The following is a 26,670-nucleotide window of genomic DNA, read 5'->3' as shown; positions in this document are numbered from 1 at the left end:
TGCTACTTGCTTTTCCACGATTGCTCCCTCTCTCACTTGCTCCCCCTGTGCTCCCCATGCTGTCTCAGGGCAGCCCTTTCCTCCTGCTGTGGTTCATTTGATACTTCACTGACAGTAGCACTGTCTCCTGTGGTGCAGGGCCGCAACTTCAGGAGAATACTTGTAGCTAATCCCAGAGGGTGAGGGTGTAATGTGGGGAGAAGGGGCACTGAGCTGGCAGGATTCCCAGTGCCACCACTGACCTGTGTGTCTGAACGCTTGCAGCACTGGCTCCACCAAGCCGCCTGCGCCTCAAGTCCAGTCCTGACACTGGGATCCTGATTGTCTCCTGGGATAGAAGCACATCTCCAGGTAACTATGGGAACTCACACTGTGCTCAAACCTGTTGTAGCAGAATGCTAACGCTTATTCTCTGGTGCCTTGCTGTTCAGTAAGGAGACTTCGATGGAAAAGTTGATGTTGAGGAATTTAAGAAAAAAATGTACATATTTCTAGATATATTCAAGGATATAATTAACAATTAACTACAGTTTGTCATAGCACTCTTAGCATTTAACACTGAAAGTAACTTATTATTTTGGAGTTTGAATGTGTTCAAATATTTCAGCTGTTTTAAGGATCTGAAGGATTTAAAAAGTAGTGGTTTAAAAATAGTCCAGGGGAGGAAAGCAAAATGCACCACAAAGATTTTGGAAGTGACAGATGAGTTTGTGTTATTGAGAGTAAGTATGGAAGTTCTGACAGTGTTCAGGATGAAATCTTCTCCCACATGGGAGCTGTACAATTGATTTCCATAAATGGAGGATTGAATGTTTTTTGAAACCCCTCTCTATCTGTAGCTGAATCTCTTCTTGACAAGTCATGAGACTTTCAGTTTGGTGAGGAGTTGAAACGCTGTGAGAATGGCATGGCTGCTTCTGGGGAAGCTTATTTTGGGGTGCCTGACAAAGCAACCTCTTGCCTGCTGGGCTCGGGGTGGCAGAATCACTTGTAAAATGTTGCGTGTTTGCCTCAGTTGTTGTGCTGAGCCCCGATGTAAAGGAGCTCAGCAGGAGGTCACTCACATGGCCTCTCTGTATTTCAGGCATCAGCGGGTACCGTGTGACCACCGCTCCCACCAATGGGCAACAGGGCTCTACCTTGGAGGAGGTCGTGGGGGCAGATCAGACCACTTGCACCTTTGAAAACCTGAACCCTGGTGTGGAGTACAATGTCAGCGTCTACTCAGTCAAGGATGACCAGGAGAGTGTCCCCATCTCTGAAACCATCACTCCAGGTAAGGAAAGGATGAGCAGCAGGTTTAGCTACTCAAAGTCCAGTGGCTGAGCCCAAGAACTCTACATTGCACAACTCCTCCTATTCTGATGACAGAGGGCTTAGGCTTTACATTTAGCTTCAAGAAGCAGAATAGCCAAGCACCAACGTGTGACAGAGCAGTTCTTACACCCCTGTACTCTGCATGGGCAGCTATGCTGTCTGTCACAGGGTGGTGGCAAAGAGGAGGATCTGGTTTATCCTTACACTGAGCAAGAGAGCAGCAGAGACTTGGCTTAGGTCTGAAGTGCCCCATCATCTGGAGCACAGCTGGTGAGAACAGGAAGGAGGTGAACAGAGTGGGAAGCGAGCACAGGAGACATTCTGGCAGCAACAGTGACAGAAGATCACTTGAGCACAGTGGAGAGGAAAGCCAGGATTGAAAGGGCTGTCACCGCAGCAGTTCTGGGACACAGAGTGGTGTGTGCCACCTCACATGACGTGCTGGGATGACTGCAGAAACCACCTTTGTAGCTGCCACAGTAGCAAAATCAATGTGCATCTCCCCAAATGGTTTCATTTCATTTTCCTATGTGAGGGGCTTTGTGTGTTTTTGTTTGTGCTCAGCCCTGAAATGATGCCAGCTACTGTGTTTGCTTGCTCTTATAACACTGCTTTAAAATTTCCACACTTCACTGAAGTGCTGTGTGCTCCCCAGGGGGGAACTAATACTTTGATACTTCATAATTAAAGCAGTAATAGTTTTAGCCCTCCACCATCTTCTGGTGAGGGAAAGCTAAGAATGTGTGTCTCTGGCTTTTAGCACTCTTGAAAGGTGATATGGTACATGCATTCCAAGTGGATAAACCATAATCTTACAGAAAACTGGCATTTTTTTTGCATCGATTCTGTAAAATAAGTATTTTCCTTGAAAGACGTTAAAATAGAACATAACCAATACTATTAAAACAATATTTGTGTCCCATAATTCCTTTTCAAACTAACTTGAAATGATCCAACAGAATGGATACCAAGTCCTGCATCTTTGACTCACTTACTGGTGTCTGATCCTTAGTGAGGAAGAGCATCCATTAGTTCCCACTTGACTTCAGGATCACCCTGCTGAAGTTACACAGCCAAATCCTGTGGCTTAAATCAGTACCCATGTACTGACTTGAGCAACTGAGGCTTTGGCCACTGTCAATTAAAGATGCATCTGCCCAATTCCCTGCCCAGTTCTGTTGGTCCTAACATGCAGGAAATGAGCACCTTTAATAATAATAATAATATCAATAGAGGAAGCAGTCACAGCTGTGCTTGTTTTCCCTACAGAAATTTAGGCAGTATCTGGAAGGTCATTAAAGAGCATCCTTATTCTGTGGCTCAGATCTGAGATTTTCAACAATTTAGCCAACAATATCAGGCTCTTGGCCACAGCATGTGCTGGGCATAACCTCTGAATATGGGGATGTTGTCACTTTGACAGGATTCTTATCATCTAAAGGTCATTTTTAACCATTTACCTTCTTTCCAAGAAAGTATTTTATTACTCACTGTTCACTATCATCTGTTTTTAGCACAGATATTGCAGCAGGTAGTGGTAAGTAGAACTTGAGGAACTCTGAGCCAGATCCTCAAACCATTACAGGGGTTTGAGGCTTTTTTTTCCCTAGTCCAGTGTAAGTGGTTCAAACAGTGGATGATCTACCCTGAAACTTTGATGGTTCTCCCTAGCTGAGGGTCTAGTCTGATTTAGCCCCTTCAAATGAGTTGATATTTTTATGACCCCAGTGATAAAAGTTAGACTCACCATTGGAAAAAGACAAGAATTCTAGAGGGTCAATCAACTGTTATTTCACAGTTAGAAATTTAATAGACTTTGATCTCTTGTAGTCTACCTATTAAAAAAAATAAAGGGGGCTATGTTTTTCTGTTTCTATTTTCATTAGAAAATGCTGGGTCTTTATAGCTCATCATTGCTCAAAGTAGATTTGTTGCAAGTTAAGTGCCTCTTGTAGGGCTTTTTGAAAATTGTTATCTCTGTAAAGTGGAAGCACATTATCTCTATAAAGTGGAAGCTTCTGTTTGCCTGGGGAAGCAGCTGGAGACTGCATTGAAGGGTAAATATTAAAAGACGAAATGAGGAAAAAAAAAAAAAGGAAAAAGCAAAACCACCAAAACCTAAAAGCCCACCAGAAACCCTCCTTTCCCCCCGACCCCCAAGAGAAATTCTGCATATCACCGCAATTGCTCCCAAAGGTCTGTCAATGTTAATAGTGATGAACACTGCTTTTTTCTCCCTTGTCTTTCTTTGCCTCTGTGTGTCTCTGCCTTTCCCAATTGCTCTTTAACTCATTAGAGGTGCCCCAACTCACTGACCTAAGCTTTGTTGACATAACTGACTCGAGCATCGGCCTGAGGTGGACCCCGTTAAATGCCTCCACCATTATCGGGTACCGCATCACAGTAGTTGCAGCAGGAGAAAGTGTCCCTATTTTTGAAGATTTTGTGGACTCCTCAGTAGGATACTACACAGTGACAGGCCTGGAGCCGGGCATTGATTATGACATCAGTGTAATCACACTCATTAATGGCGGAGAGAGCGCCCCCACCACTCTGACACAGCAAACGGGTGAATCTTGAAAACTTCCATGTTTTGGGACGTGGACGGTGTTCCATGCTGGCACTGGCTGTTGGGATGATGGGGCTTTGTCCAAAGAGGCACTGAACCACTCGGTGTGGGCATGCCAGACAGACCCAGCTGGCTGCTTTCTCTGAATGGCAGCTGGGGATGGATATGTGCTGCTCACTTTGTGAATTGGAGGCATTTCAATACCATGAATGGCTGCAGACTTGCCAGGCTCATTCACCTTCTGCTCTTCAGATTTCCCAGATCCAACTGGAATCGAGCCTGTGTGTTCACCAGCCTTTAAAACTGTGATTCCCCAAAATAAGAGTACCAAAGGGCAGACACACCCTCCAGCTGTCTGAGCTTCCAGCAGTCCATTTCTGTAGTGGCCTCACTCTTTCCACAATGCCCCAAGGGGTGCAGATGGACACCACTCCCTGAGGACATGCCAGTGACAGCCATGCCACACTGTCGAGGGTCTCTATAGTGCATGAGCAGAGGGCAAGCTGGAAACTGGTTCTTGCATGAAATCCTGATGTGTTTGAAATTCCTGAGGCTGTAAATCCTTTGACGTGAGTAGAAGTAGAGTCATAGGAAATTAGTGATATACCCTCTCCTCTCCTCTCCTGTGTGTGCATGTATGGATTCTAGATGAGATTACTTTTCCATCTGTAAGCTGCTGTATGGCAACTTTAAACCTCTCTTGGCACCACAGCCGTGATATGAAATCCAGCTGCTAGAAGCACATAATTGAAACTTGCTACCTTGTTTTCAAATTAGCCCCACGGGGTATATTTAAGGTATCAGGAATTGCCAAGAGGTTAAAGCAGCCTGACAGTAGTACAGACACATTTTTCTCTTAACCATAGTGGAACCAAGTGTAGCCTAGAAGTCTGTTTGCATGAGTCTGGTGCAGTAGTCAGTAGTCTGTTGTGCATGAGATACTTTCTGTGGTGATTCCCTGAACATGCACCTTGGTCAACTGTTATGAATCAGAGGACTGAGCTAGATTTGGTCTTTGCTGTGTAGCTGTGCCTCCTCCCACTGATCTCCGCTTCACTAACGTGGGGCCCGATACCATGAGAGTGACGTGGACTGCCCCGACTTCCATCGTGCTGAGCAGTTTCCTGGTGCGCTACTCCCCCGCCAAGAAGGAGGACGATGTTGCAGAGGTGACAGTTTCACCTTCAGACAGCATGGTGATCTTAACAAGTAAGTGGGTTACTGACAGAAGTCAAGCAAAGAAAAGAGGCCCCTTATTGTAAAATCATAGAATTTTTAAGGCTGGGAAAAACCTCATTGAGTTAAACCACGAACCCAGCACCACATTGCTCCCTACCACGCCGTGTCCCCAAGTGCCACATCCACACACCCTCTGAACACTTCCAGGGATGGTGCCTCCACACCTGACCAACCTTTCTGTGAATAAATTTTTCCTAATATCCAACCTTGACCTCCCCTGGTGCAACTTGAGGCCTTTTCTTCTTGTCTATTACTTGTTACCTGGGAGAGGAGACCAACCCCCACCTTGCTACCCCCTCCTTTCAAGTACTTGTAGAGAGCGAAGGTCCACATGACACAAGAGGAGGCAAAAGAAAAATTGCTTGCTCTAAATTCTCAGCTGGTCTAAGCTGATGTCTCACGTAGCCTCATAAAAACTCAGACTAAATGGGCTTTGGCCTCTTGCTTTACCCAGGTTAAAGCCAAACCACAGGAAAGCTTTTTCATATCAATCCAAGGACAGTGATGAATCAGGCTCTTGGGCAATTGCATTGATTTGCAGCCTGGTTAGGTATTAAGAGTAAATACATATTATTCACCTGGTTTGCCAAGGACTTGCAGTGCACAGGTTCAGGGAGATGATCAGAATGTGCAAAAGGTCATTGCTCCTTTTGGCTTTGTATGCTTAGACCAGAAAATACATATTGTTTGGAACCTTACAGGACACGTCAAGAAAATGTGGGCGTTTTCAAAAAGCTGATATTAATTTTTGATGCAAAAGCTGTATTGTATTTAAAGTTGGGCCATTTTTTTTCTCTGCCCTAGAATCTGGTTGGTTGCATGAGAGACAATACCCACTTTCAGAATAAGAGATCAAATCTGGAGCTTATCTGAGATCCAATAGCTGTGCTGGAAATCCTTGGCCCTATTCCAGTGTATATCAGCTGAAGCTTTGGCCTGGTGCATAACTAAACTATGAGATAACAAAAATGGACCTTGTAGAAAAAAAATTGCTTCCAGTCAGTCTCCACAAACTGATGAAGCAATGATACAGAATTCCATGCTCCTTCAGGCTAAAGCATTGCAGGCAACTTTAATACTAATAAAATAACAGGCTTAAAGTTTTGACTGTCCTGGAGGCTCAGATCTTCCATCAAGCAAAACCTGATTACCTCTCTTAAGAAATACAGTTAAAATTGTGTAGGTTGAACAACTTGTAGCTATTGGCAAAGAAATATGTCTAAATCCCTGTTCTTAAACTCCACAGACCTGCTCCCTGGTACTGAATATCTGGTGAAAGTCTACAGTGTTTCTGAGCAACATGAGAGTGCACCTCTTTATGGAATCCAGAAAACAGGTATTTGGATGCATCCCTAGATATCATAGAATCACAGAATAGATTGGGTTGGAAAAGACCTCCAAGATCATCAAGTCCAACCCCTGATCCAACTCTAATTACTATATCATGGCACTAAGGGCCATGTCCAATCTCTTTTTAAAAACTTCCAGGGATGGTGAATCCACCACCTCTCTGGGCAGGCCGTTCCAATGCCTGATCACCCTCTCTGTAAAGAATTTCTTCCCACCATCTAACCTAAACTTCCCCTGGCAGAGCTTGAGCCCATGTCCCCTTGTCCTGTTGTTGGTTGCCTGGGAGAAGAGACCAACCCCCACCTGGCTATAACTTCCCTTCAGGTAGTTGAAGAGAGTGATGAGGTCACCTCTAAGCCTTCTCTTCTCTAGACTAAACAACCCCAGCTCCCTCAGCCTCTCCTCATAGGACTTGTGCTCAAGTCCCTTCACCAGCCTGGTTGCTCTTCTCTGGACCCGCTCCAGCACCTCAATATCCTTCCTGAACTGAGGGTCCCAGAGCTGAACACAATACTCAAGGTGCGGCCTCACCAACGCAGAGTACAGGGGAAGGATCACTTCCCTGCTCCTGCTGGCCACACTGTTCTTGATGCAGGCCAGGATGCCATTGGCTTTCTTGGCCACCTGGGCACACTGCTGGCTCATGTTCAGCTTCCTGTCGATCCAAACTCCCAGGTCCCTTTCCACCTGGCTGCTCTCCAGCCACTCTGTGCCCAGCCTGTAGTGCTGCAGGGGGTTGTTGTGGCCAAAGTGCAGGACCTGGCACTTGGCCTTGTTGAACTTCATTCCTTAATGTCAGCCTTTAAGAATTCACTAATGGGACATCTTAGCTCTATTTTGTGTGTTGCCACCTTGTTGATAGTGACAACACACAAAAACATCATCAGCTAGATGATCATCAAATGATAATCATCAAAATCAGCGCAGATGCACATCTTGGGGGACACTAGGGAATTCTGTGTTTTCTGTCTGAGAGTCATAACTGCTATTGTTTTTAAATTGTAGACCCCTGGTGTGAATGTACCCTGAGAACAAGCCAGGCAGAGTGTGTTGTATCTGTCACTGAGCCTGTCTTGTTCCGTAACTGTGTAGCAGAGTTTGCTGGTCATGTGCGTTGTTTCTCACAGTGCTGTCTGTGTGTGCCACTTTTCCTGCTGTCTCATTCCAGCTCTTATTTATCTCACTGGGATCTTGCACACGTATTTGTTTGGTTCCACAACCCAGTAGCATTTGGTTTCTTACCTGACAGTGTCACGGTACGGAGCTTAAGGGAACATGGCAGTGGTGATTATGATGAGTCTCTTGTCTCTTTGCAACACCCAGGTCTCGATTCCCCCACTGGCCTTGACTTCTCGGATATAACTGCCAACTCCTTCACTGTGCACTGGATTGCTCCGCGTGCCACCATCACAGGCTACAGGATCCGGTACCAGCCAGAGCAGGGTGGTGGCAGGCCCAAGGAGGACCGAGTGCCCCCCTCACGGAACTCCATCACCCTCACCAACCTGCTGCCAGGCACTGAGTACGTGGTCAGCGTCATCGCCATCAGCGGCCGGGAGGAGAGCATGCCCCTGGTCGGCCAGCAAACCACAGGTGAGCTTGAGAGAGTGCTGCCTAAAAACTTACAGGGAGGGTTCTGAGTGTCCTCTAGTGAAAGAGTTGCTGTGAAACCAGATCCTTCCTACCAGCTGGTGAAACTGCGCTCATGAGGAAGCGCATGGGATGCTGAGATAGGGCCTGGTTTATAAAAAGGCAGGAGGATCCATGATACTTTCAGACCAAGTCAGACCAATAGTTAGCAGAACTATTTCCATTAAATCTTGTCCAATGCCAGGTGGTTTTTCACCAGTTACATCACTTGTAGATACGTGTGCACAGCACCAAAAGACACACAGATGAGTAGCAGAGGAGCACGTTAGGATAGGTGGAGTATGTAGCTGATGTGAGCTGTGTTTAAACTCTCCTTTCAATTCTCTGTTTTTCTAGTGTCTGATGTTCCAAGGGACTTGCAAGTCGCCCCTGCCGGCCCGACCAGCCTCGTGCTTTCCTGGGATGCTCCTGCAGTGACAGTGAGATACTACAGGATCATGTATGGTGAAACAGGTGAGAGTAGGCAGCTATAGCCAGGCACAGGCCAGGAACTCTGTTCTGAGGCCTTAGAAAGCCACAGCAAATAGCAAAGGCACTTTGGCTGTAGCAGACATAGAGGTGTCTTTTTTGAAGAAGAGCAAATAATTTTTTGTCTACCAAAAACAAAAAGCATCTGGAGCACTCTAGTGATTTGAGAGGTGGTTCTGTGTACATACTTCATTCTTTCCCTTGGGTTCTCTGAAAAGGACTTTGACCCAACAACCGTTGAAATCAACAGAGTTCTGCCTTCAACTTGATGCATACAGGATTGTCCTGCTTTCTGTAATGATTTAAAATGTGTACTTCAGTGATCCATTACATTTGTTTCTCCACCCTGCTATTCCTAGGTGGAAGCAGCCCTGTGCAGGAGTTTACAGTGCCTGGCACCATGTCTACTGCCACCATCAGTGGTGTCAAACCTGGTGTGGAATACACCATCACCATGTATGCTGTAACTGGCCGTGGAGACAGCCCTGCCAGCAGCAAGCCAGTCACCGTCACCTACAAAACAGGTGAGACCTCACTGAACCAAATAAGGCACAAGAACCCCCCAAACCCTACAGCTTTGTGTTGGCTTATCCCCCCAAATGTGTCGCTTATCCCTGCTTTCTTTTACAAGTCACGGGCTGTGTTTTGGGCCCATCAGTTGCAGTGGGGCCACAGATCTTGGTGGCACAGCATGATAATGACATGACACAAAAGGGGATCGTGGGCTTGGAGGAGGGAGATCCTGTGGAGTCCAAATGGGGATACAAGCAATGTTTAACTACTCCTGTTGGGCTTTGATATCATGGAGTCACTGCTGGCTTAACACAAGTGCTTCTGGTGCCCTGTGATCCTGATGAGACCTGACTTTCTTACTCTGAGACTGTCATCTCACTCCTGATTGAGATATAACCTAATCCTACTCCTGCTTTAGCTGCAGATAAAGGCATTTAGTAGCCTTTAAAACAGCAAAAATCCTCAGCTAGCATTGATTTGAGTCAGTCACCCACACATCATAGTTGAAGTTTTTTATGGTCTAGGCTAGCATGAGGGACAAATAAGTAGAAATGTGTTTTCTAAGAAGTGCAGTCTAGAAAAGGAAGAGCAAAGTAAAATTCAGCCAGGAGACAACAGTGGGGGGAGGGTTTCCTTTACCAAGATACTCATAAAAAATGTTTGTTTTGCCTAGAAATAGACACACCATCCCAGCTGCAAGTCACCGACGTCCAGGACAACAGCATCAGCATCAGGTGGCTGCCTTCAACATCCCCAGTCACAGGGTATCGGGTGACAGCTGTCCCCAAGAAAGGACATGGGCCCACAAAAACTAAAAACGTCCCTGCAGGTAAGAGCACATGTCATCTTCCCCAGATCTGTAAGAATGCAAGACTTGGACACTAAAATCTGTCTCCTGCTTGTAGCTTTTCTTGCCATCCTGCTGCCTTCAGCTGGGCCTCGTTCAGAAGAAACTAGGGCAGATTTTTTGCCCCAAAAGCTTCATATTTCTTATGACACCACTGGGCTGCAAGGGATTATTCTTGACAACCTTGGTGTCTCTGAAAGGCACCTGCATTTCAAAGAAATGCCATTGGGTTTTCTAGCACCCAGCAAAAAGCTTCCTCTGAAATCCTTCAAAGGTCATATAACGTGACCCTTGGTCGTAGCATGGACTCACTTACACACACTACAGGCTTGAGCTCGTTACTGTGGAACCTACCAGGTCAGCTCTTGGGAACACAGCGCATTTTGTGGGATCAGCAGAGGTTAGCACTCAAGGATGCTTGTGATGCAGCTGGAGTGTTGGCCAGTCTTGTCCCAGAAAATGATGAAAGCTGTGTTGTACCTCCTGTGCTAACCTGCCCTTTCAGCTTTGGGGCCTTTGAGCAGGTGCCTTGCTGTGCCCTTCAGAGCAGCGTGGTGCAAGCTGGAGGCAAACTCAGTTTGTCAATCCCATCTTGTTTTAATGACATTTATTCACGGTACGGCTTTTACCTTCAAGGTTACTTAGAGGGCAGTTCTTTGCTGTTCTTTCTGATGCTGTTTTTTTCCTGCCAGATCAAACTCAGGTCACTATTGAAGGTCTGCAGCCCACAGTGGAGTACATGGTCAGTGTCTACGCTCAGAACCAGAACGGGGAGAGCCTGCCCTTGGTTGAGACAGCTGTCACCAGTACGTATTTCACTTTACAGGGGCAAAATCTGTCAATGTCTGAACCTCCCATGCAGCACATTCCCAGGGAAAGCAAAAGGCAGGGGCCTACTCTCCAGGAGAATGCAAGGTGGTCTGCCCCGTGAGAAGTACTGTGCACCTAAGTTGCAGATGCTGGCACAAAACACGGTCACTCTGCCTCAAGCACCGGCAAAATGCAATTTCTTGCCCCCTCAAAATGCTGCGCTTCTGATTTTCTTTCACTAAAGCCACAGTCTTTTGGGGTTTTGTTTGCCATCAGCCAATCAGTGGGTAAAATGTGCAAAGATCTCCTTTGAGGAGCTAGGTGGCAAAGGTGATGGCTCTTGAGGGCCTGGGCTGGGCTTGGGAGCATTTGCCCCATGTGAAGAAGTAAGGGAAACCATATGAGTTGTGTCAAGAATTTGGGATGAAGCACTGCAGAGGAAAGGGCAGGTCAGTCCTGGAATTACTGTATCTGCCTGGACAAAACTGCTCTGGCCCCAGAGGACACAAGACTCAAGGACATATGTGACTCAGGGATATCTTTGATGTGAAGTTCCTTTTTAGGGACACCTCTGGGCTAGGGAGTTGCCTGCATGTTAGTCCCTCTCTCAGGCTTGTATTCAAAACCGTAACTCAGCCCCAAATGTTACAGAATTGTCCTAAAGACAACAGGAGCTTCTCCATAGCATTGCAGAGATGAGAAGAGAGTCCACATCAATTTCAAACTAACAAATTCCTGGACAAAAATCACCTTTGCCAACTAGAAAATGTAGAAAATCAAAGATGAGTACAATATGGCAAATAAGGAAGTTGAAACCTTGTAGAAAAGCATAATTTTGATCCAATATAAAAATAACACACCAGATCCTTCCATTTTGTGTAACAAGTGGGTATGTTTCTGTGGTAGCCACTCCAGACTTCTGTGAACAAGGCTCACTTACCCTGTGTCTAGCACTGAATTCCCACCTTGCTGGGAAAATCTGATTAATTGGTCTAATTGGTGCCTAGCACCCAGTGGCACCTGTGCACATTCCCTGTGCACTCAAAACGAAACTGAAAAATTTGTTCCCAACTGATTTTAAAATATAATATACTGAGTAATTTTGCTTTCTTGATTAGTGTGATAATTGGGTATTAATTTATGAAAGGAAACAGTGGGGCTGATTCTCCTTGGGCTGGCACTTTGCACATCAGGTTACAACAGGGAAAGGCCAGTGCAACGTGAACCCAAACTCACTGAGTCAGGTGGGCTCTCTGGCTGCCTTTAGCACTAACAGCCATGGGAGAAATGGGTCTGAAAAATTCCCATTTCTTTTTTTCTCTTGTCCACTCTAAGGTAGCTTAATGCTGTTAGAGTTGTATAAAAGGTGTTTTGGGGCCAAAGAGACTCAAAAATAGGTAAGGATCAGTGTCCTGGCTGCTTTGAAGGTGGCGATGCAGGTCCTTTTGGTTTCAGCAAGGCCAGGATTGCCTTCCTGCTGTCTGGCACTCCCAAATTCAGCCTCATGGGTGTAAACACGTGTGCAGGGTGCAGCACAGAGGAGAATCAAGTACCCCCTTGCCACGCAAAACTGAAAACTGCTTTGCATGTGATGGAAATGCTTTTTATTTTGCTCACACACGACCTGCTTTTTATCCCATAACCTCTTACCGTTAATTTGCCTAACAGACATTGACCGCCCTAAAGGACTAACATTCACTGAGGTGGATGTTGATTCCATCAAAATTGCTTGGGAAAGCCCGCAGGGGCAAGTCACCAGGTACAGGGTGACCTACTCAAGCCCTGAGGATGGAATCCATGAGCTATTGCCGGCCCCAGGGGGCGAAGAAGACACTGCTGAGCTGCATGGCCTCAGGCCAGGTTCTGAGTACACTATCAGTATCGTTGCCATTTACGATGACATGGAGAGCCTGCCCCTCACTGGGACCCAGTCCACAGGTACACCTTCCACTACCCCCAGCAGGCCATGGCAGCAGGGGCTTCTGCCCCTTTGGGTAACGTGTGCTTCCATGTGCACCTGGAAACCCCCAGGGCAGCCGAGGGGGTGTGATTTATCTGGAGACATGGCTCAGTTGGTGCCAGGGAGCTGGTTGTGAGCAGGGTCAGCCTGCAGACACACTGGAGAAGGAAAGAAAGATAGCAGGATTAAAGGAGTAGACTCCAGAGAACAGAGGGATGTGTATCAAGTAGTGTCCTGTTGCTTGTCATGGAGCCTAATCCATGGTGACCCGCCCTCTCACAACACTCTTGTCTTGCCTTTGGGATGTGAGGTAGTTGCCAGCAACAGAGAAATGAGGGCAGCTTTCCTGCCCCAGGGATCTTCCTGTTGGAGGGAACCAAAGATCAGCAGGAGGAGCTAGAAGATGCCCTAACCCTCAGGTCTCACAGAGCCTCCAGCTCCTTCACTGGCACTGCCCTAAGGACCATGGCCCCACATGCATGCCAACACCCTGTGCTCACATCACCTCCACAAGGAGAGGACATGCTCCATTTAGGAGAGTCCCTTCTGTGCCAGACTGATCCCGCCCCATGAAGAATGCATCAAAAATTCCCTTGTGAAAAAGGAAAAGGAAGCTAATTGCTTACAATAAAATTGCTTCCAGCAATATGGAATCCATTGCTAAGCTTCCAGCATTACCAGATGTGACTTTATTACACAGGTAGCACCTGTGTAATAAAGGTCCGCTGTTCATTTGCAGATGAAAAGTTGGTGCTATAATTCCAGGGGTGGAATGAAGGCTGTTTCCCAGTGTACAGATTGCTATGCTAAACTGTAGCAAAGTGCTGTATTGATGAAACAGCTGGCTGACTACCTGCCAGAAATGCAAACCTAGGACTTCTTCAAACCCACTCTCTGTGGTTTACCTTTTGTGGGCTGTTCAAAAGCATACTTGAAGTCATTCACGACTTTGCACTGACTCTCAGGGACTTTAGATAGAGCTCTGAGCAAAGCAAGAAGGGAAAACTGTTCTTTATTTCCACTCTATAAAACTGGAAAACTTCACAGCAATGTGCTGTAGTGGGCACTGTAGTAAGGGATACGTTTCCTCTGTTTACAGCCCATGGATTACCAACAGTAAGACAGGAAAACACTTCAGTGGATGCTCCTTTTTTTATGCAAACATTTATTTATAAGGATATCAGATGTGTTAGCTCATGAACAGGCTCTTGTGTGATGAGCCTTATGGCCACCACAACTCTGCTTTTCCATTGCCTTGCTCTCTGTGTAGTAATTTACACTTGTGTAAGTGGCTGTAAAATGCTTCCCCTCTATATTTGCAGTATTTTGATATCCTCTCTGCAATTGCTGAGCCTGCTTCCTACTTACTTTTGTAAATCACCAGGAACAGATAGGGGCAAGTGAAGCAGATCTAAACTATGAGCTGTGGGCTGAGAAGCAGAGACTGGTGGAATAATTAAAATAAACTGGCCTACTGTAGATTTAAGCACCTCCCAAAGCCTATAGGTTATATCATAGCAAATGTCATTGCTTTCTTAACTTCAGGGCCTGAAGCATCGATATCTCCTTATTTCTGCTGGCAAGTGTTATGTAGATTTGAGAATCTCCTCCTGAATACCCTGTCCCCTTCCATGGTGCTTTATGCCTGTGCTTGCAGAAGGCACACCACTTTCCTGGCCCAAACCTGTCTCACGTTCAGCAGAGCAGACTGTTTTCTCCAAGACTGTCTTTTTTAAGCTAACCGTGTGCCAATCTGGATTTTTGCAGCAATTCCACCTCCAACAAACCTGAGGTTCACTCAGGTGACTCCCACCAGTCTCACTGTCAACTGGAATGCGCCCAACGTTCGCCTCACTGGCTACAGAGTCAGAGTGAACCCCAAGGAAAAGACTGGGCCCATGAAAGAAATTAACCTTTCCCCAGACAGCACATCTGCAGTCGTGTCTGGATTGATGGTAACTCTTTTCTTTGTGTTGGGAGAAGGAGGTGTTAGGAGAACTTGAAGCAATTGCCAATTTCTGGGTCAGGAACTTCAGTTGGAGCAGAACGTTACAACTCCTAAGAGTCTGACTGAAGCTGATGGCTGGTCAGACTGCAACTACTCCTCACTATAGTTTTGTGAAAGGCGAGTAATTGGCTTGCTGGATCTGCATTCCTCCTCATCTTCCAGCACAGAGAGACTGGATGCCTTAATCAAATGCAAATTACCAGGTTCACAATCAAGAGTAACCCAGTAAAATGCTTTTACTCATCTCTCACAAAAGAGGTTAAATAAAGTGATCTAAGGCAGAGGTTTTCAAGCTGTGATATGAGAGCTCTGGCAGTCTCTTTCCTATTTTTAAGACATCTGCAAAATGTAAGTTAAAAATGCAGGTCTTTTGTGAGTAGGCTTAAATTTGCTATATAGCCATCTTCTCCAGTGGAAACATTTCAGGAGTTCCTGAACTGGAAAAGGTTGAAAATCACTGCTTTTATGGTTCCTGCAATCTTAAAAAGCTACTGATCTGTTTTTAAGGAGTTTTATGAATCATTTTCAAAAATGAGCCTTAAAAAACATTCTAATCTAAGTGGACTCATGGTCTGATGGAGTCAAGGACAAAAAAACCACGCTGTAACTTCCACCATTCTTTTATTCACAGCAAGAGCCACCTTATCATCGTAAATGGCATCCATTAACCCTGGGAAAAATAGGAGGGAAATTAGGGTTTTTTCCTGAAGTATCAGCTTTGAAGCACAGATTCCAAGATGAGGGATGACAAATAAGCTTTTTCCAGGATTTCTTCTGCTCCTGAGTGTGCTCATGTGTGCTACTAGTATTACCAACAGCACTATCAGGGTCCATGTCTCCTGTTTTATTACAGCTGGAAATAACTAGAATTATCCCATCAATCCATCCCTGATTTGAATTATTTTAAGGTTTCATACTTCAGTGACTGACAAATGTGGCTCCACCAAACCCTGAAGGAGGGCAGGAGCATTTCCACCGTGCCAGGTCCTTCTCCCAACGCTGTGTAACCTTGTCCATTCTAGGTAGCAACCAAGTATGAAGTGAGTGTGTATGCCCTGAAGGACTCCCTGACCAGCCGACCAGCCCAGGGAGTGGTCACCACTCTGGAGAGTAAGTAGTGACCTCCCCCAGTGACCGGTTAGTCCTGTGTGGGTGCTGAGGCCGGGATCCTGCTCTATGTCAGAAGTGGGTGCTGTACAAAGCTCCACAGGCACTTGGCTGGCAGGACTCACGGTCTCCACTGTACTGACAGGACATCTTTTCCTCCTGGTGCAGATGTTAGTCCCCCTCGCAGACCCCGTGTGACAGATGCCACCGAGACAACCATCACCATCACCTGGAGAACCAAGACTGAGACCATCACAGGCTTCCTGGTTGAAGCTGTTCCAGCCAGTGGCCAGAACCCTATTCAAAGGACCATCAGCCCTGAAGTCAGGAGTTACACTATCACTGGTAGGTGGGGGCTTCTGCAGGTGCAGGGCCTACCAGGGACATATCAGATTCTTGGACTGTAATTGAATTTCTTTGAGGAGAAATACTGCAGGAACAAAAGGAGGAAAAAATATGAGTTATAAAGACTAGTCTCCAAGAAGAGGTGGTTAAAGACATTCTGATGGATTAGCTAACATTTATGTTTCATTTTAGGCTTGCAGCCCGGCACTGACTACAAGATCTACCTTTACACTCTGAATGAGAATGCGCGCAGCTCTCCAGTAGTACTTGATGCCTCCACTGGTAATGATCTTGTCTGACTTTTCTGCTCATGTTAACACATAGTACCACATATGGTCTATTAGAAGTTGCCTCTATATGATCACATTCAATGTTTACTATGACTTAGAGTGATAGGTTTTACTCCTGAGTTTGAGAAGGGTGTCGAGCAGATAGTAAAGAGTCTGCTGTTCTTTACTGCGTTTGACTTGTTTCCTTTTGTTTTCCCCCAGCTATCGATGCTCCTTCTAACCTGCGCTTCCTTACAACCACAAGCAACTCCCTCCTGGCTACCTGGCAGCCTCCCCGAGCCAAGATCACTGGCTACATCATCAGATATGAGAAACCTGGCTCGCCTGTCAAGGAGGTTCTGCCTCGCCCTCGGCCTGGCACCACCGAGGCCACTATTACTGGTAAGTGTCTCTTTTGTCTGGGAGCTCTTCACCTGGAACACCTAAATTTGAAGAGAAAGGGAAGGGGAAGGCAGAACTATAAAATGTGTTGGTGATCAGCAGATAGAAAGAGACAGTTTTGTTCCCTTATTGTGGTTTCCAATGCCAGAAAGTGGTTTTATGACCACACCTGTCCTACAAACACATTACACTTCACTGATCATTCAGCCACCCCGACTGAACAACCCAGATGGTCGTTTCTACTGTCACCACAGTTGTCATCCTTTCAAGGAAAAAAGGCCCTGACTGTGGCACCCTGCCAGTCACACCTGCTGGACTCATTATGTTTGGGTCTGTGATCCCAGCTGACATGGTCAGATTTCAGACTTGCTCTGAGAAACAGGAGGCTGAGCTCTCTGTCCTGCCCTGGAGACCTCAGATCCAAAATGCACATACCCTACTGTAACCATACCCACCTCTCATGCTGCCTCAGATCTCACACATAATCATAAGAGAAAAGCAACTCTTCAGTTTAAGATGGTTTCATGTCCTCCCTCCCTCCCTAGGTTTGGAACCAGGCACTGAATACATCATCTACATCATTGCTGTGAAGAACACTCAGAAGAGTGAACCACTGGTTGGCAGAAAAAGGACAGGTAAAACAAAGCTCTGGATTGGTGTGTGCCAACGGGAGATGCTGTTTTCCAGTAGCAGAATGCAATGTCAGGACTGAAATGATAATAGTTTTTAAAATATCCTGTTCACACCACTCATGCCATGTCTTTTCTATTGAGTCAAATAGGCTTTGTAAGAAGGTTTTTCTTTATAGGATGCAGGAGGTACGAATCTGAAATTACATTAATTGCATTTAACTGTGCTTGAACACTAAGAACAGAACAATATGCTTGGTGCTGGATTCTTGCCTGGGTACCTACTTGATAATGAAATTAGAGGTGAGGCTCACATTACTGCCTCCCACATGATGGCATCAAATGCAGAATCCATTCATTTGTTACCTATTGCATTTCTTTACTCTGCAACCTTCACAGTATGAGACTGAGATATCTGTAGTGAGCAAAATACCTCCTAGGTATCCAAATGCGACCGAGGAGCTAATTTCTTCCTGCATGCCAGTAATTCCTCTTAAAATGATAACCTGTGACTATCATCTGTAATCATGTGTAATAATTTATTCTCAATTTGAGCAGCGGTGGTGGCTTCTTTGGGTTCCAGTGTTCAAAACTGTTGCTCAGCTGTATAAAAATTTCATGCTGATACACTTCTTATGCCTATGTATGAAAGATGTACGTATATTTATACGGTATATAAATATATATAGAGAAATTAACTTTACAGTCACAGTGAGGTCATAAAAAGTGTGTTGCATGCTGGGATGATTGCTAATATTTGCTGCTTGGAGTGGTGTGCAGCACCCACTGCAGCTGTTTAATTTGCCACTGTTGATTTGCACGCTTTGCTTTATGGCTCCAATCTTTCTTTGGCCAGATGACCTCCCCACCTTGATTACCAGACCACACCCCAACCAGCCCGACATCCTGGACGTGCCTTCCATTGACGAGGGGACCCCCTACCTCACAAACAACAGGTATGACAATGGAAACGGTATCCAACTTCCAGGCACCTCTGGGCACCCACAGACAGTAGGACACCAGGGCCAGCAGGTCTTCTTTGAGGAGCATGGCTACAGGCGGCCCGTGCCCACCACAGCCACTCCCCTCAGGCCGGGGTCAAGGCGGCCGCTGCCCAGCGTGGACGAGGCCATCGAGATCCCGGGGTACCAGGTGCCCATCATCGTGGAGCCCTCTTACCCTCACTCCCGCGGGCCCCGGCGCAACGACACCACGGGCCAGGAAGCTCTCTCTCAGACCACCATCTCCTGGAGGCCGCTGCTGGAGAGCTCCGAGTACATCATCTCCTGCCAGCCCGTCAGCCAGGATGAGGACACGCTGCAGGTAACTGCACTGTCTCAGCAGAGCCTCTCCCGTGGCAGCACATTCCCTCGGGAGAGCAGTCCCTTGGCTGTGCTAAGGGAGTGGCAGTCGGAATTAGCTCGAAGAGTCTGTTTTAATACATAGCTGAGACCAGGAAGGATAAATGCCTGCCTCCTCTCCTTCATGGAAAAGGCTACAGGATAAAATTGCTAAACCAGAAAGCTTTGAAATGCTGTCAGCATGAACATTTCACCAGGGAAGAGGGCAGTCAGGGAGCTGAGTGGGAGTTTCAAAGACTGAGGTGCTGCTTCTCCAAGCCAAAGACTCCTCCTATGTGTTCCTTGGTTTCTGTTTCCCTGAAATGGCAGTAATAACATACCCCTCATGATCTAGAGTCCAGAGTAGCCAAGTTTAACTTGGTATGAAGTTCTCAGAACACCTAAGGGGAATGGTCTGGCTCCAAGACAGTCATATAGGTCAGCCTATACACTGTCTTTCCTGTGAGAGAGGCAGCACCTAAAGGGTGTTCACTCCTCCCTTTCCCGTGACCTGGCATTGTCTCTTGTTGCAGTTCAGGGTTCCTGGCACTTCCTCCAGTGCCACGCTCACGGGTCTTACAAGAGGGGCCACCTACAACATCATCGTGGAAGCCCTGAAGGATCACCGGAGACAGAAGGTGCTGGAGGAGGTAGTCACAGTTGGCAATACTGGTAAGGAAAAGCCTTACAGAGTCTGGGTGAACCTGTGCTGTCCCTACCTCATTTCCCTTACTCAAGGCAAGCTACCTGGTGCCCAGGCTTGAGAGTTCAGAAAGGAAACCATTCCTGGTAAGGAGAGTTTGTAGCAGGAATGAGTGATTTGTGAGGTCCACTGGTTTGGGATAACTGACACACTGACTGTGGGACCAGAGCTATTCTGATCTGCTGTCTAATCACAAACAATGTGCTTTGACGCTCCACAAACTCCTCAAGGATCAGTGCCCAAGAGAGAGACCTAAGAGAGCTGGTATTTGCTCCTCTTGAAGGAAGTCTGGGATCATGGCTGGAGTCACAGATTCCTGTCCGGCTGCTTAACTGCCCTGTCAGCCACTTCCCACTGCTGCTGTTATCCAGCAGGCCTGTAGACCATCCCAAAGGCAGGTCTGGCAGCAGGGTAGGCTGCCCACACAGATGCTGATTAAGCACCAACAGGCAGCATTTAGAAGCCATGTGACCAACCACAAGTACTTGTGGTCTGAGACAGCACTTCTCTCAGCTGGAGAGCCCAGAGCCCACAGCCCACAAACACCCCCTGTGGGACCTGGGACTGGTTAACAGCCCTCTTCTCCTGTGTGTATTTTGAGGTCAAAAAGAAGAGGAGGAGAGGACAGGAGAAGAGGAAATGAAGAGATAAGGGTTTATTTTCTCCATCCATTCAGTCTCTCCATGCAGCTTCTTACTGCCTCCCCTCCCTTGGAAATAAAGCTGTTTTTCTACTTTCAGCACCCTAGTCTGTACCTAGACTTAACCAAAACCATTAACTCTTCATCATCACACACTGAACCGGTGGTTGTAAAACACCCCCCTGCCAGTCAGGGCACACACCTAAGGTGAAAAATCACTGTCCAACAACATGGTCTGCTCTCCTTCTCCCATCCCCTTGCCAAGAGCTTGAACCTGCAGCACCCCAAAGAAGTGCACGTGCACCTCCCAACCCCCTGCAGTTCCCCGGCATCTCACAGCATATTCCTCGTAAAAGCAGGCAGGGTCAGATTGTTGCTCTCCAGCAGCAGATGCAGAAACTCGCACTTGCTTGAGACTTGGCAAATGAGAGTGAAAATAGCCTTCATGCCAATTTTTTTTTATAATTCAACTGCTGTGACACATGCAAATAGAAAACGAATCCCAGGGAGTCTGGACTGCTGACAGAACCATCAAGTGCATGCCCATGGGGCAGCTCCATTACTGCCAGGGGATTGTAAGAAAAAAAAATTGTCTATTCAGTGAAAATCATTCTGTGTTCCAGTAGTTCTGTTGCTGAGTGTGATGAGTGTTTCTTCTCTTTTGTTGCAGTGTCTGAAGGACTAAACCAGCCAGCTGACGACACCTGCTTCGATACTTACACGGGCTCCTTCTATTCCATTGGCGAGGAATGGGAGCGCTTATCCGAAACCGGCTTTAAGCTCTGGTGCCAGTGTTTAGGCTTTGGCAGTGGCCATTTCAGATGTGATTCTTCTAGTGAGTAGCTTGCTTGTAACCATCCCCCTCTCCAATCTCCCTGAGCACTAGTGACATGTCTGACAGAACTAGCCTGATCCAAACATGAGGCAAAGGAATTGCGGGATCTGAAGTATTTAAACCAGAGCAGTGTTTTGCATAATGGGAAGTGATGGAAAACTTCAGTTACCTCTGAGCTGCCATTCACTGCACCAGCAATGATCAATATTGTACTGATACATTAATTTTCCACCAAGTTAAAGGTTTTATTTTCCCTACCCTTGCCAGGCAAGGTAATACGTAAAAGTGAGACTGGCAAGGCACCCCAGTGACAGTGTCTGAGTAACTGTTTGAAACAACAGCTTTGAATATCAAGTTGGGGTTGGATCTTCATCTCCTGACTGTACACATTGTTACAGTGGGCCAGACAGAAGTGGTGTGGATTCCAGTGGGTGTTACAGCCAGTCTGGTTTGCATTGCAGGCAGCCTTTGCAAAGCATCTTGCAAAAACAGTTTTCTAATTTTCTAAAGCTTCTGCCCAGGGCACTAAGTTTTATTCTTCGCAGGACTGTTGTTAACATGGAAAAGTGTCAGACTTGATGTAAGGGAATGGAACAAAAGTCTGTGATTAAGCAGTTTAACACAACACATACCCAGCTAATTGAAATTAGGCTTTTCAGTTGTGGGATAAGCTCAGCAAAGAGGATATTTCTGCAATTTGCATAGGCTCAGAGGAGTGACTGCAGGAAAGACTCTTATTTTACAGGATTAATATTTATATTTCATTATTTGATACACATGGCTTACCCACTGTGTCTTGCAGTCTCTGTGATACAGTTTATACTGGGTGTTTGCTCATAAAAAGAGTATTTAAAATATTTTTCTATTCCTTCCTGCCCCATGTCTATTAAATTCCCTTTCATTTCTCCTCCTTCCCTGTTAACCAACCCTCCTCTCCCTCTCCCCTCTTTGTCACATCCTATCTACTCTTTTCCCAAGGGCCTCGAGCCACTTCCCAGAGCTGAAACAGTCCTCAGCAGTTAAAAACTGCAGGATCTGAACCCATTTCCTCCTGGGGACTTACATGAGGTGAAAAAATTCCTTCTCCTGCCCTTTGGTTGGCTCCTCAGACAATGCCAAGCTGTTTCCCTCCTGCTGTGCCACTGCAGCATGTGGGATAACTCCTGCCTCTTGTTGCTCTGCCTCCCCCAGAGTGGTGCCACGACAATGGAGTGAACTACAAGATAGGGGAGAAGTGGGACCGGCAAGGGGAGAACGGGCAGATGATGAGCTGCACCTGCCTGGGCAATGGAAAAGGAGAATTCAAGTGTGAACCTCGTAAGTCTCTTTCTGATGTTCATTTGAGCTCTCTCTCAGGAAATGTCAGCATCTCAGGCCTGTTCCCATTAACTTTTGGCCCTGCCATGGGGGCAAGCACAATATCAGCGTGTCTGATTCAGGCTGAGCTGGTGACACCTTCAATCTGTTCTCACGAGCACTCAAGAAATAAATCAGCCCAATTCCTGAGCTTGAAAAGAAGAAAACCCTCTCTTGTGAGCTCTGGTCCCAGGCACAGTGCCTGTGGCCCTGGAGCTGCACACCAGGGACAGGTCACTGCACTGAGTGCTGTAGATCACCTCGGGTGGACTCCTCTGCAGGGCCTGTGGCTTGAAGCTCCTCTAGACTTCATGCTGTGATTTAAAGTGCATTGCTCTTGTGAGGGCAATAGCCTCATGTTCTAGTTAAAAGTGTCTGAAGAGCTATAAAAAGGACTGCTGTTTCCCTGCCTGTCCAAGAGCCTCTGATGAGACTCGGAGAGTGCACTGGCCATGGGCTCCCCCTCATCACCAAGCTGCTCTGAGAACGCTTAAAGCCAAGGACAGGCCCCACAGTGAGCTCTGCCTGTTCCTCCACAGATGAGACCACGTGCTATGACGATGGGAAGATGTACCAGGTTGGAGAGCAGTGGCAGAAGGAGTACTTTGGGGCCATCTGCTCCTGCACTTGTTACGGAGGACAGCAGGTAAGGAGCAGGGATGGGGCAAGCTGAACGTAGGGAATGGAGAGAGGCTGTGCTGGGGTGCAGTTGTAAGACTGCTGGGTTTTAGGTCATGGAAAGGGCCCAAACAGGCCTATATAAGAAAACTAATTAATAGGAGAGCTTAAATATTTGCTATCAGGGGCTGCATGGTATAAGATGGGAGCAGCCTCACTAGTGTTGGTGGCTCTGTAGGCACATGTACAAATGTGGATGAATTAATTATACTGAAGGAGGGTAGATCTAGATTAGATATTAGGAAGGAATTCTTCCCTGAGAGGGCTGGGAGACCCTGGCACAGGTTGCCCAGAGAAGCTGTGGCTGCCCCATCCCTGGAAGTGTTCAAGGCCAGGTTGGACAGGGCTTGGAGCAACCTGGGCTAGTGGAAGGTGTTGCTGCCCATGGCAGCAGTTTGGAATGATATGATCTTTAAGGTCCCTTCCAAGCCAAGCCATTCTGTGATTCTCTGAGTCCTGGCAGCTCCTTGGCCCCCACCAGTGGGGTGTGACAGGTATGTTGTGTCCTTGCAGGGCTGGCGCTGTGACAACTGCCGCAGGCCCAGCGTGGAGGTGGCTCCCGAGGGCTCTGCTGGCCACACCTACACACAGTTTACACAGAGATACCACCAGGCCACGAACACCGTGAGTACCCCTTCCTTCTCTGCCCTGTCTTACTGTGACCCTGGTCTCTGGCACAGCTCCGGGGGGTCCGTGCAGAGCCGAGGGCGAGAGCAGCTGCAGCTTCTGCTCGGCCAGGGGTGCATGAGGGCACTGAGCCAGCCAGCACTGCACAGCACATCTGCATGAGCCCCCCCTCCACACACACTCAGTGCAGGATCCGGTTGCATGCTCCGAGGTGGTAGTGCATGGAGAGATTCCCAAGCCTTCCCTCGCTGCCGTGAGCCAACCGCGCGCTTTGCGCTGGGAAAACGGAGCAGCAACAATTCCCAGCCCAAAGCGTGGCAGGGTCGTGTCCGTCCTTTCAGGATGGAGCACTAACCAATTTCCTTCCCTCCCGACAGAACGTGAACTGCCCCATTGAGTGTTTCATGCCCTTAGATGTACAGGCAGACACACAGCAGCCACGGGGAAAGTAACAGCGAGCGACACTCCCGGCGGCAATGGCAACAGACAAACCAAAGCATAAATACCCATGTGCCACGGTCACCACCTAAACTGGAGGGATGCTAGCAAATCTGCATCTTCTGAGTATGGCCCTCTGCTCTGGAGCCATTTTCCCAGCTTAAGCTCAACTCACAGCTTCTCCAAGCGCCACTCTTGGAGTGTTTCAGACTTTTCTCATGATTGATAGCGATTGTCTTGGTTGTGCCCAAGGTGTTGAATACCAGTCAATATTTTCAGATTTAAAGGGTAAAAAAAAAAAAGGGAAGGGGGGAGGTGCTAAATCACGAATTTGGTGAGGGATCAAAATATTGAGGAGGAGGGAGGGTGTAGAAATTCAAGGTTCCTGTGCTATGCAAAGAACATTTGAGTACAACATTACTGAGGTTTAGGGATAGGAAAGTCCACCAAACACTTCTGCTTTCACATAAGCGTGCAGCCAGCAATAAGATAGGAACAGCAAATCCAATCACTGTGATATTTAAAATATGCACAGTCCTAATCCTTTCTCAATGATCCTAGTATTTTTCTAGCTGTATCTTTATATCTCATGCTGTTATTTATCAGTTTTGTTCCCCTGACCTTCAAGAGTTTTTTTATGGGAATAAAATGTATTGAGGACACTTAGTATGCAGTTGACAAAGAGGAATTTGGTGTAATTATGATCAGTGATTATTTTTATACTGTAAGTGCCAAAGCTTTACTACTGTGGAAAAGGAAAAAAACAACTCTTTTAATAAAAAGATTTACAAACCAGACATATAGTTTAAGTGATTCTCTTTGCTACCGTGGAATTTAGGATGAAGATGATTGTGCAGAGCGGGATTATGCTGAGCAGGATTATTCTGAGCGGGATTATTCAGAGCTGGAGTAACAGTGCCTTGACACAAGATGGAACAAACACTCCAAGGAAGCATGAAGTAAACCTCAAGAGAATATTGGTAGAGCAGCTTGTTAATTAAAGGCTTGCAGCTGCACCCCCTGCCCCTGTAGAGCGCTAAGACAGTGAGTAGGTCCAGGCTTGCTTTGGGGCAACAGCGGGAAGGGAGGGAAAGGAAAACAGTCCCTGCTTTGCACATGAACTGAGGTAGAGATGGTCCTAATCCAGCCAGACACCTTCATACCTGGAATTAAATAAGCTTTCAGTGGTTGAGTTGCCAAAAGGAGCGAGACCATCCAAGCCTGTGACGTTGGATGTGTTCAAGGATTCAGAGCCCAGCAGGGGACAGGCAGCACCAGCGTCCCTGCCTGTGCCTTAGAGGCCCCTTTCACATCTCCTGTGCTTCTACCTCATGGGATGGGGAGGGAGGTGAATGAAATTCTCAAAACCCTTTTTAAAACAAAAAGAGTGAACCAAGTCAGCAGTGAGTGCCTTTTGCTTATGCTGCCCCTGCTGCCCCTGCCTGTCCAGCCTTTGCAGACGCAGAGCCAGGGCAGGGAAGGTCCTGCCGTGATTGCTCAGCCCCATTCCCGCCTGGCTGCACACGCACTGTACTGCTCAGGGCAGGGGCATTCTCTGCATTCACTGAATAAAGCATCACATGAAAAGAGAATCTGGCTCCTTGACATGAGAAACACACGTGCCAGGTGCCTTCAGGGATTGCTATTCATAGAACAACCCAAACATTTACAGAGTGTGGTGATTGCAGCAGCAATCAGCTCTTGTCCCACTACTCTTCCAGAGCCAAATGAGCCCCTAAAATACAGGAAATCTAAAACTGCCTAGACAGAGAGGCACAGAAGAATTCATTCCCATTAAACTAGATTGCTATTTGGTTTTCCCAAGTGAGAGCTACATATTTTGGACCAGAAGCTAATTGCAAACTTTATAGTCACTTTGTCACTAATTCATTCATTCACTTCATGGACACACAGGAATTGCCCAGCAGAAAAGGAGTCATAGTCCACCTCATCTCTGCACTCCAGTGTCACAGCTCCTGTAACAGCAGCAAACACCTCCCCCTCCCCCCAGGAACCACTTGAAGATAAAATGATTTAAACAGCCCATTCACCCAAGCTCCCTGTAGAGGCTTGTCCGTGTCTTAAAGCACACAAAGGTTTACCCTGTCGATAATTTCTGGATTTTTTTTACATTGCAGACAATTTATTCTTAACATTCAGTAGTGCAGTGCTGGGTATTTTGTCACAGCTACATCTATTTTCAGTCCCATTTGAAAAGCACTAGCAGAGTGCAGCACAGAGGGCGTGGTACCTGTGAGATCCGAGGTCTCAGTGACACATCTCCTAAAAAGCAGCACGAGGAACCAAGGTTTTTGAGGGTTCCCATCCTTCCCCCAGGCCCTACTGCATGGAGTGGCCACAGAACAGCAGGCTTGATTTACATCCACAATCCACTTGAGCCCCAAGATAACTAGCCCAGGAACGACCACAGTCAGGGTTCTGTACTCCAGGGAGGAGTCCTGGGGTGGCTGGAGGGAAAAAATAAGTAAGTTAAAAAAAAAAAAAAAAAAAAATCTTCTGCTACTGCCTGCCAAGAGCAAGAACAATCCCTCCCTGCTCCCCCATTTCCT

At 46.9% G+C, this 26,670-nt stretch overlaps 1 protein-coding gene across 6 annotated transcripts in view; it reads left to right on the top strand.

The window, feature by feature from the left end:
• FN1 (fibronectin 1) overlaps window positions 1-24,897 on the top strand; it is a 53,300-nt gene extending 28,403 nt beyond the window's left edge. For 2 of the 6 annotated variants that reach the window (XM_050340021.1, XM_050340025.1), the window contains 23 exons: window positions 265-351; window positions 1,085-1,276; window positions 4,913-5,095; window positions 6,372-6,461; window positions 7,799-8,068; window positions 8,462-8,578; window positions 8,953-9,117; window positions 9,780-9,935; window positions 10,646-10,759; window positions 12,432-12,701; window positions 14,491-14,678; window positions 15,754-15,841; window positions 16,007-16,183; window positions 16,376-16,465; window positions 16,675-16,854; window positions 17,400-17,489; window positions 18,340-18,806; window positions 19,357-19,495; window positions 20,837-21,001; window positions 22,193-22,318; window positions 22,897-23,003; window positions 23,549-23,659; window positions 24,040-24,897. In XM_050340021.1, coding sequence (XP_050195978.1) covers window positions 265-351; window positions 1,085-1,276; window positions 4,913-5,095; window positions 6,372-6,461; window positions 7,799-8,068; window positions 8,462-8,578; window positions 8,953-9,117; window positions 9,780-9,935; window positions 10,646-10,759; window positions 12,432-12,701; window positions 14,491-14,678; window positions 15,754-15,841; window positions 16,007-16,183; window positions 16,376-16,465; window positions 16,675-16,854; window positions 17,400-17,489; window positions 18,340-18,806; window positions 19,357-19,495; window positions 20,837-21,001; window positions 22,193-22,318; window positions 22,897-23,003; window positions 23,549-23,659; window positions 24,040-24,114 — 3,647 coding nt within the window. In that variant the 3' untranslated portion in view covers window positions 24,115-24,897. Of the gene's footprint in view, window positions 1-264; window positions 352-1,084; window positions 1,277-3,613; window positions 3,887-4,912; window positions 5,096-6,371; window positions 6,462-7,798; window positions 8,069-8,461; window positions 8,579-8,952; window positions 9,118-9,779; window positions 9,936-10,645; window positions 10,760-12,431; window positions 12,702-14,490; window positions 14,679-15,753; window positions 15,842-16,006; window positions 16,184-16,375; window positions 16,466-16,674; window positions 16,855-17,399; window positions 17,490-18,339; window positions 18,807-19,356; window positions 19,496-20,836; window positions 21,002-22,192; window positions 22,319-22,896; window positions 23,004-23,548; window positions 23,660-24,039 lie in introns of all 6 variants that reach the window. The other 4 variants (XM_050340027.1, XM_050340023.1, XM_050340022.1 and 1 more) reach the window with 4 other exon arrangements.
• Window positions 24,898-26,670: the final 1,773 nt, after the last annotated feature.

Source organism: Myiozetetes cayanensis, unplaced genomic scaffold, assembly GCF_022539395.1.
Source record: "Myiozetetes cayanensis isolate MyiCay16 unplaced genomic scaffold, myiCay2020 scf9, whole genome shotgun sequence".
Taxonomy (NCBI): Eukaryota; Metazoa; Chordata; class Aves; order Passeriformes; family Tyrannidae; genus Myiozetetes; species Myiozetetes cayanensis.
The sequence above is the reverse complement of the archived record's forward strand: the minus strand, read 5'-3'. Positions and strand labels throughout refer to the sequence as shown.